Below are 18,699 nucleotides of genomic sequence, written 5' to 3'. Positions count from 1 at the left end.
CTGGAGAGCCCTGAACACACCCCATCTTCATGCCTCCAGCACTAGCCCAAGCCCTTCCCTCTGCCAAGAGCAGTAAGTGGAACTCAAGGTCACTTCTAGGGACCCTTCCCTGCCCCTCCTCCTGCCAGGTGATCTGAGGATCCTGCTGGCCCTGCCTGACAATGATGCACACCATGGTTAGCTCAGCTGAGGTCACTCTCCCAGACTTACTGCCACCTACACAGCACTGGGACTGACTGTTTATTCTTTATTTCATGTACTTTATTGGAGTGTCTGTTGAAAGCAAAACCATCCAATAAGGAACAATCCCAAGGCAGCCAGCATGGATCAAGAAGGCACAGGCTGTGGCCGCCATCCCCAGTGCCTGATGGGGAGAGGGGGTGGTAATGGAAAAGGCCAGGACAGCAGGCCAGAGGGTCCCCCAAAGTATGAGAAATCACTGGAAGAGAGAGCCAGAATGGGACCTAAGACAGAAGCCACCACCAGGCACCCTTAAGGCAGGACAGTTGCAATGGTTACTTGGAATACTTCCAGCTAGGAGTGGTGTTGCCGGAAGTCAGGGACCCCAAACAGAGGGACCAGCTGAAGCCATGACAGAAGAACGTGGATTGTGATGATTTTATGAACATTTATTAGTTCCCCAAATTAATACTTTTATAATTTCTTATGCCTGTCTTTACTGCAATCTCTAAACATGAATTGTAAAGATTTCATGGACACTTATCACTTCCCCAGTCAATACCCTTGTGATTTCCTATGCCTGTCTTTACTTTAATCTCTTAATCCTGTCAGCCGAGGAGGATGTATGTCGCCTCAGGACCCCGTAATAATTGCATTAACTGCACAAATGGTACAGCATGTGTGTTTGAGCCATATGAAATCTGAGCACCTTGAAAAAAGAACAGGATAACAGCAATTGTTCAGGGAATAAGAGAGATAACCTTAAACTCTGACCACCGGTGGGCCGGGCAGAACAGAGCCATATTTCTCTTCTTTCAAAAGCAAATGGAAGAAATACCGCTGAATTCTTTTTCTCAGCATGGAACGTCCCTGAGAAAGAGAATATGCACGTGGAGGTATCGGCATATAAACAGCCCCCCAGGCGTGGCCTGTCTCTTATGGTCGAGACTGCAGAGATGAAATAGACTCCAGTCTCCCATAGTGCTCCCAGGCTTATTAGGAAGAGGAAATTCTCGCCTAATAAATTTTGGTCAGACCAGTTGATCTCAAAACCCTGTCTCCTGATAAGATGTTATCAATGACAATGGTGCCCGAAACTTCATTAGCAATTTTGATTTCACCTCGGTCCTGTGGTCCTGTGATCTCTCCCTGCCTCCACTTGCCTTGTGATATTCTATTACCCTGTTAAGTACTTGATGTCTGTCACCCACACCTATTAGCATACTCCCTCCTCTTTTGAAAATCCCTAATAAAAACTTCCCGGTTTTTGTGGCTTGTGGGGCATCACGGATCCTACCAATGTGTGATGTCTCCCCCGGACACCCAGATTTAAAATTTCTCTCTTTTGTACTTTGTCCCTTTATTTCTCAAGCCGGATGACGCTTAGGAAAAATAGAAAAGAACCTACGTGATTATCGGGGCAGGTCCCCCAATACAGTGGCACATGGTGGGCACAGGGCAGGCATGGGAAATGGGGGGCCCCAAGGCCACAAGACATGTAGGCAAGTAGCCCAGAGCGTGTATGGAACATCCTGTTTATTGGTCGGCAGTGTCTACTGTCACATTTGAGAACTGCATCCACAGCCACATGGCCTCCTGAGAAGACCTCAAGGCAAACTGGGGAACACTGCCCTTCTTGGAAGGTGATGCTAGGGGGGATGGGCAACACCTTTCTTGGAGGTTTGAATTCCTCAGGGCCCCTCCAGCATCTTGGTCTTCCTAATTCCTCCCTTGATCCCCCAGCCCTAGGGGTAGTAGCTTCTTGCAGTGTTTACCTCCGTGTTAATCTGGATTCTCTCTGTCTTTGGAGTTCTCTACTGCCTGGTTATCAATTCTTTATATCAAGTTCTCTCTGTTAAAATAATTGTGGTGGGGTCCATCCCATGGATATACAGTGAGGTCTGTGTGACAATGTATAATCTTACTATTTGCTGTTATTACAAAACTGTCCTAGAAGACATGAATGCTTGTTAAAAGAAATCTTTTAAGTTTCCTAGACTTCAAAGACCGTTGCTATGCCCTGCGAAACATCATCTATATCCTTTAATAGTTTGCAATTCGAATTGGTTACTTACTTAATATTTTGTTGCCCTGGTGATACAATTATGTTGACTTGTTATTGTGAGGTTACTTTGGTTAACCATGATGAGGATTACTAGCACATACTTTTACTCCATATGTATAATACAACAATGTAGTAAAACCAGTAACTCTTGGTTCTCTATTCAAAGTGTTTGGAATCTTTATTCTATTTAAAACACTGATGATATTTGCCAATTTTTGAGTGTTCTTCATGTTATTGATTTGTAGGAGCTCTTTATATATTGCAGATTTAGTCTCTTACTGGTTATGTATGCTGCACCTGAGGAGTAGCAGCACTGCCAACGACACTGAGTGTCTCGTCTGTGCAAAGCTTCACATAAAGCTGGAGACAAGGGACTGGGGCAAGAGGGAAAGATGAAAAGGGGCAAGTAAGTAACAGAATGAATCCTTGTTGCTCATCTCCTGGCCCCCATCCCAGACCCTTCAGGGGATCCTGGCAATTCGAAGCAGCATAGCCGGATAGGCCTCTGGTGAGGGTGTTGGGAGGGTTTTCTTGGCCGCCTGTTCCAGGATGCTGAAGATGATGCTGTGGGCCTCCTGGCATAGCTCAGCACCCAGGAAAGCCTCCACTCGTCCATGCCATGCTGCCAGTCGTGGCCGTCCCTCAAACAGTTCGTAGCCGAGAGCCACCAGCTGTAGGGACAAGGATGAAAAAGTTGTGGGGATACAACTTTCCCAGTTGTCACTGCCCACCTGAATGCTGGAACCATGGGCAGAAGTATCAGAGACATGGTCCATTCCCCAGCCCCTAAGTGAACGGATCACAGGGGCCCAGGCAGTATGTTCAGCCTTAGAGCCCAAGAGCAGCTGGGGTGAGACCCCACACCCAGGCAAGAGGCAGAAGTTCAGGGTTCTGGCCCCAGATCATCCAGAGACTTGCTCTGTGACTCCAGGCAAAGTCCTGGCTTTCTCCAGGCCTCAGTGTTTGTCTGCCTCATGGGTGTGACAGGAAGAGGGACTCTGCCCACAGGCTGAGCTCACACCTGCGTCAGCTCCTCCAGCGCCATGAGATCAGCCAGCGTCACCTGCTGACCAGCAAGGAAGGGCCTGTCCCCCAGGAACTTGTCCTCCAGCCATTGCAGGGCCTGGTCTATGGCAGTCCTGTTGCGTTCCACCTTCTCCTTGGGCACCTGGACCCCAATGAGTGGCCCCAACACCTGATGGGGGCAGAGAGTGGGTCAGTCTGTGGCCCCTGCCTACTGCCAACTACTCTCTGATGGCCAACCACTCTCCAGATGGCTCTCCTCACCTGGACCCACAGGGGTATACCAAAGGTGCCACGGATGCAGTCAGCATGCCAGCCCAGGTACTCATGAACACGGGCCCGAGCCTGCAGGTCAGATGGATACCAGTGGTCCGGCGTCTGGTACTTACAGCTCAGGTAAATCAGGATGGCCGAGCTGGGAACAAATGGGCAGTGGCTGTAAGGACACTGGCACCAGGCCTTTATCCCCAGCTGCTCCCATCAGCCAGTGGGGCCCGGGGGCTTCTCTGCATTTGAAGGACTGCCCTCCAGCCTCGCCCTCCATCTCCAGCTCCCCGACACCACCCCCTCCTCCTCCGAGTCTCCTCCTGTCTTTGTTGCCTTGGGCACCGACTCTTGGCTGGACCTTCTGCTTTGCACTTTGAGAACCTCATCTCTGTGATATGCCAGCAGCTGCCCTATGAGGTAGAGACTCCTGTTAGCCCTTTAGCACAAGAGAAAACTCAAGGTTAGAATGGTCAAGTGACTTGTCTGAGGCGGTGCAGCTCAGAATAGGCTCCCTGGACCCCTGGAACTCTGCATGGGGCTGGCACACAGTGGATGCTCCGTGGAGTCCCTTGCATGTCCATGTGCTTGGGTCAGGGATCATGAGGGGAGGAATGTCTTTGGTCCTCCTCTGACAGGGCCCCAGCCATCACTTCTGCAGCCACCTGACCTCTTGTCCTTTTCCTGCCCAGCAGCTGGACCTCACCACGAGCTGTGCCCTTGGGCCATGGCATTGGCCTCTAGGCCCGGCCTGGGCAGATTGGGGTAGTCTGCGACAAGTCACTAGAGGCTCTTTTCAGCTTGCATTTGTTGAACCTACTCTGTGCAACGGTGGAAACGTGTTCCCTTGTCTTCTCTTCTAATACCCTTCAGTCTGGGAGTGGAGAGTCCCTGGGGCTCAGAAAAGGCTGAAGATGAAAGGTGCGGGGACATGCTCTGTCAGCCCCTGCTCATCCGGGACACACCCCAAACTGTACCTTCTCCCCAGATCCCTCTCCTTTCTTTCTTTCTTTCTTTTTTTTTTTTTTTTTTTTGAGAGGGAGTCCCTCTGTCGCCCAGGCTGGAGTGCAGTGGCGCTAGCTCACTGCAAGCTCCGCCTCCTGGGTTCACGCCATTCTCCTGCCTCAGCCTCCCGGGTAGCTGGGACTACAGGCGCCAGCCACCACGCCCGGCTAATTTTTTTTTTTTTTTTTGGTATTTTTAGTAAAGACGGTGTTTCACCATGTAAGCCAGGATGGTCTCGGTCTCCTGACCTCGTGATCCGCCCCCCTTGGCCTCTCAAAGTTCTGGGATTACAGGCGTCAGCCATCGCGCCCGGCCAGATCCCTCGACTTTCCCCTCCCTCGCTGCCCCACGGGGTATGGGAGGGCCAGTGGGGCCCGGGGCCAGTGGGGAGAGCCAGGGTCATATGGGCTCCAGATGCGGGAGGGGAGAGGGAAGGAGGGCACCTTTCTGTCAAGATGAAATCACCATCCTTGAGCGTCGGCAGTTTCCCCAGGCTGTTGATCTGCAAGAACTCCTTGCTCTTGTGCTGCCCTGAAGAGGAAGAAGTCAGAAAAGGTCTTCAGAGTAAAAACGCTGCACCTCTACACCCTCCCTCCCCCTCCCCAAGCGGAGCCCCACAGCCCTGAGAAACAGCAAGGTCTGGGACCAGGGGGCTAGATCAGCGCCACTCCCTGGGTGGGCCTCCCTGCCCTGCCACATTCCGGGGCAGCTGGGGGGCTTTGGTGGGTGGGGCCAGGTGCAGCAGGTGGATGAAGAGAAGTTTTCTAACCAGGACTCTGGTGGGCCAGGGGACGGGAGGCAAACTGGGGTGGCTCATCTCTTCCCATCTCTTAATTCTCACAACAGCATGTCCTACTTCCCAAGGTCTTCTGGGCTTTATGAATTTATATGCGTGCATTCCACGCAAGAACTCTGTAAACTCCATTCAGTATTTTCTTTCCACCCCTACAGAGCAGAAGGTAACGTTATCCTCCTTTTCAGAAGGCAAGCTAAGGTTCAGAGAAGGCTGTGATCCCTCCAAGGCCACTCAGTCGACAGCATTCTCTGGTGGCAGACGCTGCAGGAGGAGGTGAGGGGGCTGTGAGGGCGGCGAGACGCTCAGGGCAGAGCAGGGCGAGGGGCCTGGGGGTGCACTCGGTTTGTGGACACACGGGGAAACGGGCTGGGCCCACCTTTGATAAGATCCACGGTGCGCAGCTCTAAGGGGATGCCATTCTTCTTGGCGAAGATGTAGACCGCGCGGCTGGGCTGGGACACCAGGTCCAGAAACAGCTCTAGGCCCATGGCGGGGGCAGCAAGGACAGCGGGGATGGCAGTGAAGGCGCTGAGGGCGGTGTGGGCAGCAGCTGTGGCAGGTTCCGGGCGCGCCGGGAAATAGGGGCTCAGGCCCCACCCCCTGGGGACAGCACCCAATTGGAGCGCACCACCCCCGGACCCGCCTCGCCCCTTCGGTTTCTGTCCAGTCCTGCTCGGCCAAGACTCCACCACCAGGTCCGTGCGCCCCTACAGGGAGGGCGGTCGCTATGAACCCACAGCTAGGAGGGTGGAGTTGGAGCTGGGGGCCCTCGACTGGGAGGGAGGACGCGGATGCAGGGGGCCGACTGCAAGGGGAAGGGGAACGAGCTGGACAGGGAGAAGCAGGTCTGCTTTTCGGGATCCCGGTGCCAGGGACCCTGCCCGGTTCCAGGCGTCGCCCCGACCCAGAAACGACTGAGCCGCGCCGTCCTGGAAAGGCCCCAGCGCACGGACATCTGAGGGTTCGTTCAGAGCTCTGTTTCTCGGCGCTGCCTGGCAGCGGAAGGGAGGGAGGGAATGGGATCCTCTAAAAGGGATCTTAGAGTTTCACCCAGCGGGATGTGACACTTGCAGGTGTACCAGACTGGTGGGAACCTTGACTGGAAGGCTGGGGTTAAGGATGAACTTTCTACCGCCCAGACCGTCCCCTGCAGAGCAGCTGCTGACAGACAGCGGGAGCTCTCCCTTCGTGCACAAGATGGGGGCAGGGAGCCCGCAGCCACAGGGTGCAGGAATGACTGCGCGGGAATCTCCTTTCTTCTTCGTGAATCCCAGCCCTGGCATCTCACCAGGGGGCACAGTGACGGTCCAGGGCTGGGCCTGGGACTCTAGCTGAGTCTTTCAGAGTATCCCATCCCTCTGGCCAGTGGCCCAAGCGAGTGAACCAGAATGCTTCCTTGGGAGTTTTGAAATTGGAACTGGAGAGAGGAGCTCCCTGTGGGGAGGTAAATGGGAGCTGGGGCCACCTGTAGTGACATTTCCTGAGTTCAAGGAGTAGACGAGTCTGAGAGAGAAAAGCTGACTCAGAGAAAGGGAGTGATAGCCGGGCGTGGTGGCCCACACCTGCAATCCCAGCTACTCTCATGGGATCTGTTTCTCTGATGTCTGGGTGTGAAAGGACTTTCTAAGGCTCAGAACAGTGGGAGAACTCAACAAAGAAAAAACCAATACATATACAAGGATACTTTGTGGAAGAAAAAATGGATTAAACTTAAGCAAAAAACTGGGAAGGATCTTGGTAAAAGATATGTCAGAAGGAAGTAATGTTCTTTAAGATGTTCTTAGAAACCCATCGGACAGGTGGGGTGTGGTGGTTCATGCCTGTAATCCCTGAACTTTGGGAGGCAGAGGTGGGCAGATCATTGAGGTCAGGAGGCAAACTGGGGTGGCTCATCTCTTCCCATCTCTTAATTCTCAAGCTGGAGCTTGAGACCAGCCTGGGCAACACGGTGAAACCCCGTCTCTACTAAAAATACAAAAATTAGCTGGGTACAGTGGCACACTCGGGAGGCTGAGACAGGAGAATCACTTGAACTTTGGAGGCAGAGGTTGCAGTGAGCTGAGATCACACCACTGCACTCCAGCCGGGCCACTGAGCGAGACTGTCTCAAAACAAACAAACGAACAAACGAAAAGAAGAGAAACTCATGAGACGAAGAGACAGGAAAAAAATGAGCAAAGGAAATCAGCAGAGGTTTCATTGAAGGACAAAGAGAAATGGTCAATACATGGATGAAAACATGTTTAACTTCAGTAATAAGTAAGCACACACCAACACAACATGCACATACTGTTTTTATTTATCAAAGGTGCACATGTTTTTGAAATGAGTACTCCTAATTAATATGTACAGAGCACTTACCCAGTGCCCAGCACGGGGGTGGCACCCTGTGTGTGAGAGAGCATGAAACAGGTAGACACGTGCCCTGCTGAAAGTAAGGGACCGCCTCTCTGGAGGATCCACTGGGCAATAAGGAGGTTTCCACACCTTAACTGTGTCTGCCTTGACCTCTGGGGCCTGGGAGCAGAGCCCCCTCCAGCTGGTGGGGAAGGAAGCGTGGTGTGTTTGAGGACAGAATGGAGAGAAGTTGAGTAGAGCGAGTGTAGACTCTTCCTATCCAAAGTGTGGTCAGTGGACTGGGAGTATCAGCGTCACCAGGAGCTTGTTGGAAATGCAGAGGCTCAGGCCCCACTTGACCTTACCGATTGAGAGCACAAACTGTAACCAGATTCCAGGGAGGATTCATACACACATTCCCATTTGATAAGTGGGGGGTAGTAGGAGGTGAGGTGAAATGTGGGGAGGGGATGGCTACTGCACTGGAGAAGGCTGGCTTTGTGTTGAGGCCTTTCTCATGAGGGCAGTGGGGAGCCATGGAAGGCTTTATGCCAGGGAGAGTATGGGCAGATTGAGAATGCAGAAAGATCCCACTGGTTGCCTTGTGTGAAGACCCAGGGAGAAGGGGAGGCTGTCCCTGTTTGAGTAGGAGATGAGCGCTACTGGTGGCTGTAAGTGGAAAGAAGTGAGCAGAGGTGAGCAGAAATCCCAAGGACTGGTGGTGATAGGATGAGGGTGGGAACCAGCATGGGCTTTGGGCAGACCCTGACCCCTCTCTCTGCCTGTCGGCCCACCAGATAATAATCCCTGTGTTCCTGTGCGAGTCAGTGCCACCAGAGATGTTGGCGGCCACTTTGGCTGAGCTGGACGGATGCCTGCAGCTGCCTGAGGACAAGTTCCTCCGGGACCAGGCCTTCCTTACTGGGTCCCGTATCTCTGTGGCTGACTTGGTGGCAATCACGGAGCTGATGCATGAGAATGCCATGGGGTGGGGTGGCCCTCTGGGCAGCGATGTATCCGGGAAGGGAGCTGACATCCCACCTCATGTTGTCTTTTCTGGCTGTGGGACCCTGTGTGAGTCACTTCTCCTTCTGAGCCTGTGTCCTCATCTATAAAATGGGGCTGTACAAACCCCTCACCGCAGCTGTATTAAGAGGCTTCCAAGTGTCCCCAGGGATGGGGACATCCTAGCCCATCACACACATGGTGGAGGAGAGAAAATCCAATCAGAGAACCCCTAAAGCAGGTCATGCTGCCTTACACTTGGCTATGCCCAGCCCCTCCGCTGACTCTGTCTTCCCCTAGCCCATCAGTGCTAGCTGCTGAGTCTTTGAAAGCAGACCCACGATGGCAGCATGGCGCCCAACATGTGGAGGCTGCAGTGGGGGAGGACCTCTTCCAGGAGGCCCTCGCAGCTGTCCTGAAGGCCAAGGACCTGCCTCCAGTAGAACCTGCTGTTAAAGAGAATCTGAAGACCTTAATGCAGCTTTTCTTGCTGTGAGTGCATGTCCCAGACTTGCTGAGCCACTGAGGGGATGCTGTGTTGGTAGAATAAAGACATGGAGCTATCTGTCTCCTTGGTTGTAAAGAAGACATATCTGCAAAGGCTCTGGTCCACAGTTCCTCCAGATATCATGCCTGCATTCCTTTTGTCTCCTACCCCATTCCATTCTAGCTTCCATGTGACCTCTGAAAACAGCTTTGGCAAACACTTACTTGACCTTGTCCTTCTGTGCGGAACTTTCTATGGTTCCTCACTGCCCAGAAGCTAAAGTACAAGTCATTGAACTTCGCATTCAAGGCCTTGCTCCCACTCCTCCAGGTGGCCCCTTCTGCCTGCACACTCTTATACCCCTCTCCGGGCTCCCACCTTGGCCTCTTGGCCTCTGCTCATGCTGTTCCCTCCTCATCTTCTTCGCCTGGTGCCCTTCCTGGTCTTTTGGCATTTGGAACCCTGTCTCTTCTCCAGGGAGACTTCCCTGACCTCCCCAGCCCCAGTCCAGGTCAGGTGACCTCTCCGGGCTCGTCAGCCCCAGTGTTTCCTTGCAGGGGATACCCCCAGACTGAGCATGTATCATAGATGAGGGGTGACCTGGTGGAAAGATGTCTGAATCAGGATCAGCCTTGGTCTCCTGGTCTCTCTCCTCACTGTGGGGCGATGTTGTGTCCCACAAGTGGGGTGCAGGGCTAGTTCATGAACCTCCTTGCAGGAAGGGAAGTCTCTCGTTATTTCCTGGCCCTCTCCCATACCTCCTCATAACATTGACCACAGTCTTCTCTACACCCCACTCCTTGACCACTGGCTTGTCCATGCCCCACACCTGGTCCCAGACTTGCCACCTGTCCCTGCCCTCTCCCCTTAGGACTGTCATATTTTCCTGTCGTGTGTCTCAGACCTTCTGATATCTGAGTCATCTAATAAACTGCTAATAGCACAAGATCATGACAGACAGAGACTCTGTCGGCCTTTCAGTAGAGGCTCCTTTAAGTATGCACACTTATAGAGAATTTTATACATGTAGTTGAAATTGTACATATAAACGTACAAATTTTTCCTATCTCTTTTGCGGGGGAGGGGGGAGCCTGGGTCTCACTCTGTCGTCTGGCGTGGAGTGCAGTGGCACAGTCATAGCTCACTGCAGCCTAGATCTCCTGCACTCAAGCAATCCTCCTGCCTCAGCCGCCCAGGTAGCTAGGACTACAGGCACACACCACAGCACCCAGATTTTTTTTTTTTTTTTTGTAGAAAACAAAGAAGAGAATCTTGCTATGTTGCCTAGCCTGATCTTGAACTCCTGGGCTCAAGCAATCCTCCCTTCTTAGCCTCCCAAAGTGCTGAGATTACAGGTGTAAGCCACATTGCTTGACCACAACTTCAATCATATTTGAAATGTACAATTCAAGTGATTTTGCCACACCGACCACAGACTCATGTTTAAGCCACACCAACAGAGTTCCATGTTTTTTGGTGTTTTTTTGAGATGGAATCTCACTCTGTCGCCCAGGCTGGAGTGCAATGGCGTGATCTTGGCTCACTGCAACCTCCGCCTACCCGGTTCAAGCGATTCTCCTGCCTCAGCCTCCCGAGCAGCTGGGATTACAGGACCCGCCACCATGCCCTGCTAATTTTTGTATCTTTAGTAGAGACGGGGTTTCGCCATGTTGGCCAGGCTGGTCTCGAACTCCTGACCTCAGGTGACCCGCCCGCCTGGACCTCGCTAGGTGCTGGGATTACAGGCGTGAGCTACCGTGCCCAGCCTTTCCATGTTTTAAATAACATATTTTGCCACCCCTTGGTGGACAGTGGCTCACCACCGGCACAAGAGGCTACACAGGCAGATGTCAGTGGCGACCAGGCAGGGACAGGTATTGTCGTGAGCCCAAGGGCCCTGCCTAGCCCTACCCGCGCCCCCACGAGTAACCACATCTCCTGACTGCCCAAGCGCAGATTTCCATACTGAACATGAAATTGCCTGACTTCGAAATGGTGGCAAATCATTCAAAAAACTTTTAAGCTCCCGTTGTATTGGTTATTAGGGTCGAGCCTGGGGAAGACCCCCATAGGTGTGTGTGTGTCCTTGTTGTGTTAGGGGTGTTCAGACCTCTAATAGGGCTAGGAACCAGGCGACCATAGCGCTGCAAGCTTGAGAGGGAAATCCACCTGGCGCCAGGCAGGAAGGTCGGGGAAGAGACTGGGTGGGGCCCTACCGGGTTGAAGACCTGTAGTGGGTGGGGCCACACGTAGGGCGGAGACGATGGGACTTCCGGAAATCAGAGCCGGCACACGTGACTTTTGTTTGCAGAAGCGGGATGTACCCTAGGCAGCCAATCGGGGAGCGCCGAGTCTCTGTCCAGCCAATGAGAAGCCAGGTGGCTGTGGCGCCTCGCTCCTCCTCCCTGATCCGCGAGCCTTCGGTACCCCCAGCATTTTTTCCGCCAGAGCTGTTTCCGTTCCTCTGCCCGCCATGCCTTTCCTAGAGCTGGACACGAATTTGCCCGCCAACCGAGTGCCCGCGGGGCTGGAGAAACGACTCTGCGCCGCCGCTGCCTCCATCCTGGGCAAACCTGCGGACGTGAGCGTGGGCCGGGCAGCAAGGGGCGAGGGGAGGTTGGTGGGCCAGGGGTCCGGCCGTCCCTGCTCCGCCTCCCCGACGGTGACCCCGAATCTTTTCCCCAGGGACCACTCTCCACTCCTTTCCTCACGCCCAGCTCTGACTTTCCGTGCTCCACGATCCTGCGGCTCCCCCTCCGCATGTCTTTCCCTTGTCGCCCTCCCCAGTCATGACCCGGACGTGACCTTCAGGGACCTCGGCCTGTACCGGGATCCCTGTCCCCGCGAACACTGCGCGTTTCGGCTTTCACGCGCTCGGGTCCGGTCTCCAGAGGTAGCCCGGCCGGCTCCAGCTTCGGGCAAAACTTTTCATGTCTCCCTCAGCGCGTGAACGTGACGGTACGGCCGGGCCTGGCCATGGCGCTGAACGGGTCCACCGAGCCCTGCGCGCAGCTGTCCGTCTCCTCCATCGGCGTAGTGGGCACCGCCGAGGACAACCGCAGCCACAGCGCCCACTTCTTTGAGTTTCTCACCAAGGAGCTAGCCCTGGGCCAGGACCGGTGCGTAGGGGTAGTAGGTGATCCATGTGGGACTGCCGCAGACTGGAGCCAGTGATCCTGCCTCAGGGGGAAAAACCCATTTCTTGCCCTGCCCAGTAAGGACACATCAGGGTCTGGGGCTTTGGGGCTTCCTGACCCCTTAGGTTCCTGCTGTTAGGACCATCTTCAAAGTGCGAGCAGGATTGAATGAATTTCTGGCTCTGCTCCTCAGTGTGTAAGTCTGTGAACCCGGAAGGCTCCCTTTTAACATCCCCCGGGGCAGTGCAAGGGTCATGTGGGATTGTCTGTGTGCTGTACCTGCCTTGGCACCTGACAGGGTGGGTACACGTGGCTGAAGTGTGATTTTCTAGAACTTTGCCAGGCTGGGCAGAAGGAATTCTGGGTATGTTCTAAAGTTCCGTATTTTGGACCTATGTCCCAACCAGGTTCCAGGTGAGGTTCACGGGAGACTCACAGAGTAGTGAAAGAGCACTGGCCTGGATGTCTAGACATCTGCTTTCTGGGTCCTGCATAGCTGGGGGACCCCAGACAAACTTGGAAATGAACCATCTCCAGTTGGCAACCTTCTCTTCTGTGAAAACAGGGGAAAAGACCTCCCTCCCCCACAAGAAGACTCTACAACCCAAACCTGGCGTTCTGTGACCGAGTTAAAGTTTCCTCTTGGGTAAAAGATATTCTTGAGCCACATCCATGCCTAGGAGGAAGTAAGGGCATGAGAAGCTTGAAAGGACACTGTGCAGGCATGGTGGCACTCATGCCTGTAATCCCAGAACTTTGGGAGACCAAGGCGGGAGGTCCATTTGAACCAGGAGTTGCAGACCAGTCTGGGTAACATAGTGAGATGCCATCCCCCAAAACAGTTTTAAAAATTAACCAGACATGGTGATGTGTACCTGTAGTCTCACTTAGTTGGCAGGCTGAATTGGAAGATGGTTTCAGCCCAGGAGGTTGAGGCTGCAGTGAGCTATGATTGCGCATTGCACCCCAGCCTGGGTGGCAGTGAGACCTTGGCTCAGAAAAAAAGACCTTCTGAAATGGAGCCTTTGCTAGTCCATGAAGGCCGATGAGGAATGGCTGATCCTGCTGGGTCCTCCCTCAAGCTACAGAGGAATAATACAGTCAGCCCCCTGTGTCACTGGGTTCCACATCTGTTGATTCAAACAACCATGGATTGAAATATCAGAGGAAAAAAAAAGGGTAGTTGCATCTATACTGAAAATATGTACAGACTTTTCTCCTTGTCATTATTCCCTAAACAATACAACTATTTACATAGTACGTACATACATATTAGGTATTATAAGTAACCCAGAGATTATTTAAAGTATATGAGAGGATGTGTGTAGGTTATATGCAAATATTACACCATTTTATGTAAGGGACTTAAGCAAATGTAGATTCTGGTTTCCTCTGGGGATCCTAGAACAAATCTCCCACGGATACTGAGGGAAAACTGTTACTCTAACAACAAGTGTTATACAAGTGCTTACCATGTGCTAGGTACTCTACAGGTACTTTACACTCATGATCCCATTTGATCCTTACAATCCCTGTCCACTCTCCCTTTGCGCAGACAAGACATGCTATCCCCATGAGGTAGATAATCTCCATTATGCCAATTTTATGATGACAAGACTGACGCTGTTCATACTCCCGACCCCCCCAGCCAGGCTATCCCAAGTTCTGGTGTTCCTCACTGGAAACTTGCTGTTACCTCTGACAGGGGCATGTTCACTTATGGCACAGACATTAGTGGCGGGGTTGGTGGGGCGGGGGGTCACCCTGTGCTCAGCCTTTGAGAAAACAGGTGGCTGAGGTACTGTGCCCTTAGGGAGCCTGCAATTAGGAGGCAGGGTGCCCCTCAGTACACAAACTGATGGAGATGATAGAGTGTACGGCACACACACCGAGGCTACCGTATTGTGTGTCTGTCCTAGCTGGGTCATGATGTGTAGCCACATCCCACACCTGAGTGTCCCACCGCTGTGCTGGGGGTTGGGGAAAATCATTACTGGGATGAGCAGGTTTGCAAAATGCCTGGTGGACTGAGGCAGGCTGTCCTGAGTACCCACAGTGGGAGTACCTGGCAGGGGTCTTGCAAGATGTGGTGTTGGCCAAGGAGCTGATGATACCTTTTTCTCTGTCTCCTGAAGGATACTTATCCGCTTTTTCCCCCTGGAGTCCTGGCAGATTGGCAAGATAGGGACGGTCGTGACTTTTTTATGATTGGGCACGGAGGGATGCAGGGCATCTGTGAGCTGGCTGCTTCTTCCAGAGAGACCTGGCAGAGTGAGGGCCTGGTGATAACCAGCTTTGGATTATCCCGCATGCAACATTCCTGTGATCACATAATCCTCTTCGTTGTCCTCATATGAAATAAATGAAGAGAGCTTCCTCATTTAAACATGACTTCTTACCTTCTATTATCTCTCCTGGGCATCTTGGGCCACCATGGGCAGCAGGGCTGGTGGATAAGACCGTAGGGAACCTGGAGGGGGATGATTTCCATCTTCAGGGCTGCTCTCTGATGTTTAGACTGCTCAGATCTGGGGCTGGAAGCCTCAGCCTGGAGGCTCTGCTCTCCACACCCATCTGCAGGCCTGTGGGAAGGTGTGAGCAGCTGGTCCAGCTGGGGCCTTCCTGCAGACTGCTGACCTGAGGCTCCTGTCCTCAGCCCCAAAATGGGGCCAGACCTCTGTACTCCTCCTGAAGCCTACTCCCTCCGTGACTGGCTGGGCAGCCTGCCACGTTACTCTCCCCTTTTCCCCACCTCTGTAGAGTGGAGGCAGGGGTTGCCTGTGTCCCTTTAGGGGTTGGTCACTGGTTTTCCAGAAGCAGGGTCCCCAGTCTGCCCCTCCTCCTCCCCAGGGTTGCAAGCTTCGACTCCCTCCCTTTGGCAAGACTCAAACCATCCTCCCAGCTGCCCCATCACCCCTTCCTGGCAGTAGCACCACCTTTCACAACCTTTCCAGCCCAGGGGCCCCCAGGCAGGGAGGATAGCTGGGGGGACGAATGGCAGGTCTGTAAGGCTTCCTGTGTCTTCTCCTGTCGCAACTGTGCCACCTGCACACTTACACACACATGGACAGACAACCATGCACATACACACATCCACCCACATCTAGTAATGATTCATCACATTCACACATACACACCCACATATACAATTGTACCATTTACACACAGTTAACTCATATACACACACATATACACCCAATCACACAATTCATTCACATCCAACAGTCACAACTCAAATTCACACATATAGACCAAACCCTCACACAACGTACACACACATATACAATCACACAATTTACTGACATTCACAGTCCCAGTTCACTCACACATACACATACACCCCGTCACACACAGGCACACAATTCACACCAACACAATCACACAATTCACTCATCCACCCACATACAAATTCACACTGCTCACATTTACACACAATTCACTAAAATTCCCACCGGAGTCCTGGCTAGAAAACTTCTCTTCATCCACCTGCTGCACCTGGCCCCACCCACCAAAGCCCCCCAGCTGCCCCGGAATGTGGCAGGGCAGGGAGGCCCACCCAGGGAGTGGGGCTGATCTAGCCCTCTGGTCCCAGACCTTGCTGTTTCTCAGGGCTGTGGGGCTCTGCTTGGGGAGGGGGAGGGAGGGTGTAGAGGTGCAGCGTTTTTACTCTGAAGACCTTTTCTGACTTCTTCCTCTTCAGGGCAGCACAAGAGCAAGGAGTTCTTGCAGATCAACAGCCTGGGGAAACTGCCGACGCTCAAGGATGGTGATTTCATCCTGACCAAAAGGTGCCCTCCTTCCCTCTCCCCTCCCGCATCTGGAGCCCATGTGACCCTGGCTCTCCCCACTGGCCCCGGGCCCCACTGGCCCTCCCATACCCCGTGGGGCAGCGAGGGAGGGGAAAGTCGAGGGATCTGGCCGGGCGCGGTGGCTGACGCCTGTAATCCCAGAACTTTGAGAGGCCAAGGCAGGCGGATCACGAGGTCAGGAGACCGAGGCCATCTTGGCTAACATGGTGAAACACCGTCTCTACTAAAAATACAAAAAAAAAATTAGCCGGGCGTGGTGGCTGGCGCCTGTAGTCCCAGCTACTCGGGAGGCTGAGGCAGGAGAATGGCGTGAACCCAGGAGGCAGAGCTTGCAGTGAGCTGAGATCGTGCCACTGCACTCCAGCAACACCAGAGAGAGAGAGGAGAAATGACAGGGAGAGGCAATATTGAAGATACAGAGACTGAGAATGTTGAAAATTAATGAAGGACAAGAACCCTCAAATTCAAGAAACACAATATATTAGGTTCCTAGGGCTGCTGTAACAAAGTACCACAAAGTGCCTGGCTTTAAACAACAGAAATTTATTCTCATAGTTCTGGAGACCAGAAGTCCAAAATTAAGGTGTCAACAAGGCCATTCTCTTTCTGAAAGTTCTAAAAAAGAATCTGTTCCATGCCTATCTCTTAGCTCTGGTGTTGCTGGAAATCCTTGGCATTCCTTGACTTGTAGACTTGTTTTAAAATGTACCCGGGATTTTGGCTTTATTCATGTATGGTGAGGCCACAGATCAGAGGTGATAGCCATTTAAAAGATAGTTTGTTACTCACAGTTCCCAAGACGATAGGGGGGACATGCCACACCATGCAGGGCTGTGGGGAAGCACCAGGGTCAGTCAGGAAGCAGAATGAGTGAGGGCAAAAGGTGGACAAAAGGCTTTGCCATGTTTTTTGCAAGAAGGCAAGACAGGGTAAACAGATTTAGGACTGGCTAGTTTGAATAATTGTGATGGGCTCTGGGTTATAGGAGTGGTCCCTTGTTACCTGGTACCTGTCCCTGGAGTGATTTGGGGCAGGAACCTGCTGAAAGGTGGCTGGTAAAGTTATGTTGGAGATACGAATCGGTTGATTGGTACATCAAAGGCACACCATAAGCAAATCATTTATTCTCTGTAGGAATTAGCTGGCCCAGGGAGGGGCAGTCTCTCCTGGATCAGTAAGGCCTCAAGATGTCAAAGCAATCTGGTCATGGTGGCTGAGGCCTCTAATCCCAGCACTTTGGAAGGCTGAGGAGGGAGGATCACTTGAGCCCAGAAGTTTGAGGCCAGCCTGGGCAACATAGTGAGACTGTCTCTACAAAAAGTTTAAAAATTAGCAGGGCGTAGTAGTAGTTCCAGCTACTCTGGGGGCTGAGGTGGGAGGATCACTTGAGCCCAGGAGGCCAGGGATGCAGTGAGCCATGGTCACACCACTGCCTCCAGCCTGCACTCAACAAAGCGAGATTCTGTCTCAAAACAACAACAGCAACAACCACAAAAGAAGCTAATAGCTTAGCTTCTGTTGAATTACAAAATTGTTGCACCCTGGACACACTGACAGCCTCAAAAAGAGGAGTTTGTGTCATCATTGGTGGATAAGGCTGTTCTGTGTAAATCCATTGGGACAAATAGTGCCTAAGCTGCACCTGTTAAAGAACAAGCTAAACACTCTCCATCAAACAAAAGAGGTGCATTCATTCGGCTGTACTGACCTTGTCCCAGCAATGGGATGTGGGTTTAACAGGATATGGGGAAATGTGCTCAGACCTGTTCCTTTCAGCTTATTCATTCCTATTCTTATCCATGTTCTTATCCCCGTTTGTAGATCCCTCGTTATTCATCTGGCTCTTATCTCAATAGCCACCAACTCAGCTTTTAATATGTGAAACTTCTAGGAAAGTCTGCAGCAGGGCAAATGAAGGAATTAAAGACATGTCACCCCAAATATGCTGCTTTGGAGTATTAATTATTTTGAGTTGAAGGCACTTGAGAAATAGCACATGCAGGAAAGACTCTCTGACCTGCCCTTTTCTATCTAAGAATAGGCCACACAATTTCCCCTAAGAAAGGCACCCTCCCTTTACTAGGAAGAGGAGAACATTGTCATCACAAGTGACTGTGAATCAAGGTTCCAATGGATCTGTATAAACACATGACTAAAATAATCCTTATCTTCTAATTTTGCCCCCCATGTATGTCCTAGTCCCTTCTCCACAATTTACTGCCTATAATCCAAACCCCTTTGTCTTGTCTTTTTTTTTTTTTTTTTTTTTTTTTCCTGAGGCAGAGTCTTGCTCTGTCGCCCAGGCTGGAGTGCAGTGGTGTGATCTCTGCTCACTGCAAGCTCTGCCTCCCGGGTTCACGCCATTCTCCTGCCTCAGCCTCCCGAGTAGCTGGGACTACAGGTGCCCGCCACCGCGCCTGGCTAATTTTTTTGTATTTTTAGTAGAGACAGGGTTTCACCAAGTTAGCCGGGATGGTCTCGATCTCCTGACCTCGTGATCTGCCCGCCTTGGCCTCCCAAAGTGCTGGGATTACAGGCATGAGCCACTGTGCCCGGCCTTGTCTTAAAAAAAAAAAAAAAAAAAAGTTGTT

At 52.3% G+C, this 18,699-nt stretch overlaps 2 protein-coding genes and 1 pseudogene across 4 annotated transcripts; 2 read left to right on the top strand and 1 right to left on the bottom strand.

The window, feature by feature from the left end:
• Positions 1-2,397: 2,397 nt before the first annotated feature.
• Positions 2,398-5,991, bottom strand: LOC116459168 (glutathione S-transferase theta-2). The gene is made up of 5 exons (XM_032139476.2): positions 5,710-5,991; positions 4,981-5,068; positions 3,533-3,683; positions 3,267-3,440; positions 2,398-2,916 (listed from the first exon to the last, which is right to left on the bottom strand). Exons 1-5 carry the CDS (start codon positions 5,819-5,821, stop codon positions 2,707-2,709), a joined length of 735 nt encoding a protein of 244 aa, XP_031995367.1. The 5' UTR covers positions 5,822-5,991; the 3' UTR covers positions 2,398-2,706.
• LOC116459171 (glutathione S-transferase theta-3-like) lies at positions 5,834-9,171 on the top strand (annotated as a pseudogene).
• Positions 9,172-11,480: 2,309 nt separating this feature from the next.
• Positions 11,481-18,068, top strand: DDT (D-dopachrome tautomerase). Of its 3 annotated transcripts, none has more exons than XM_032139471.2 (4): positions 11,481-11,743; positions 12,106-12,281; positions 12,707-12,945; positions 14,435-14,685. In XM_032139471.2, the coding sequence occupies exons 1-3, from the start codon at positions 11,636-11,638 to the stop codon at positions 12,921-12,923; spliced, it is 501 nt and encodes a 166-aa protein (XP_031995362.1). In that variant the 5' UTR covers positions 11,481-11,635; the 3' UTR covers positions 12,924-12,945; positions 14,435-14,685. The 3 variants fall into 3 exon arrangements, with proteins under 3 accessions (XP_031995362.1, XP_031995364.1, XP_031995363.1); XM_032139473.2 differs by lacking the exons at positions 12,707-12,945; positions 14,435-14,685 and adding exons at positions 16,000-16,087; positions 17,930-18,068 and having other exon boundaries at positions 11,494-11,743; XM_032139472.2 differs by lacking the exon at positions 12,707-12,945 and having other exon boundaries at positions 11,496-11,743.
• Positions 18,069-18,699: the final 631 nt, after the last annotated feature.

The sequence above is a fragment of the Hylobates moloch genome, unplaced genomic scaffold (assembly GCF_009828535.3).
Source record: "Hylobates moloch isolate HMO894 unplaced genomic scaffold, HMol_V3 SCAFFOLD_19, whole genome shotgun sequence".
In the NCBI taxonomy this organism is placed as follows: domain Eukaryota; kingdom Metazoa; phylum Chordata; class Mammalia; order Primates; family Hylobatidae; genus Hylobates; species Hylobates moloch.
This window is presented reverse-complemented; position numbering and strand designations above follow the sequence as displayed.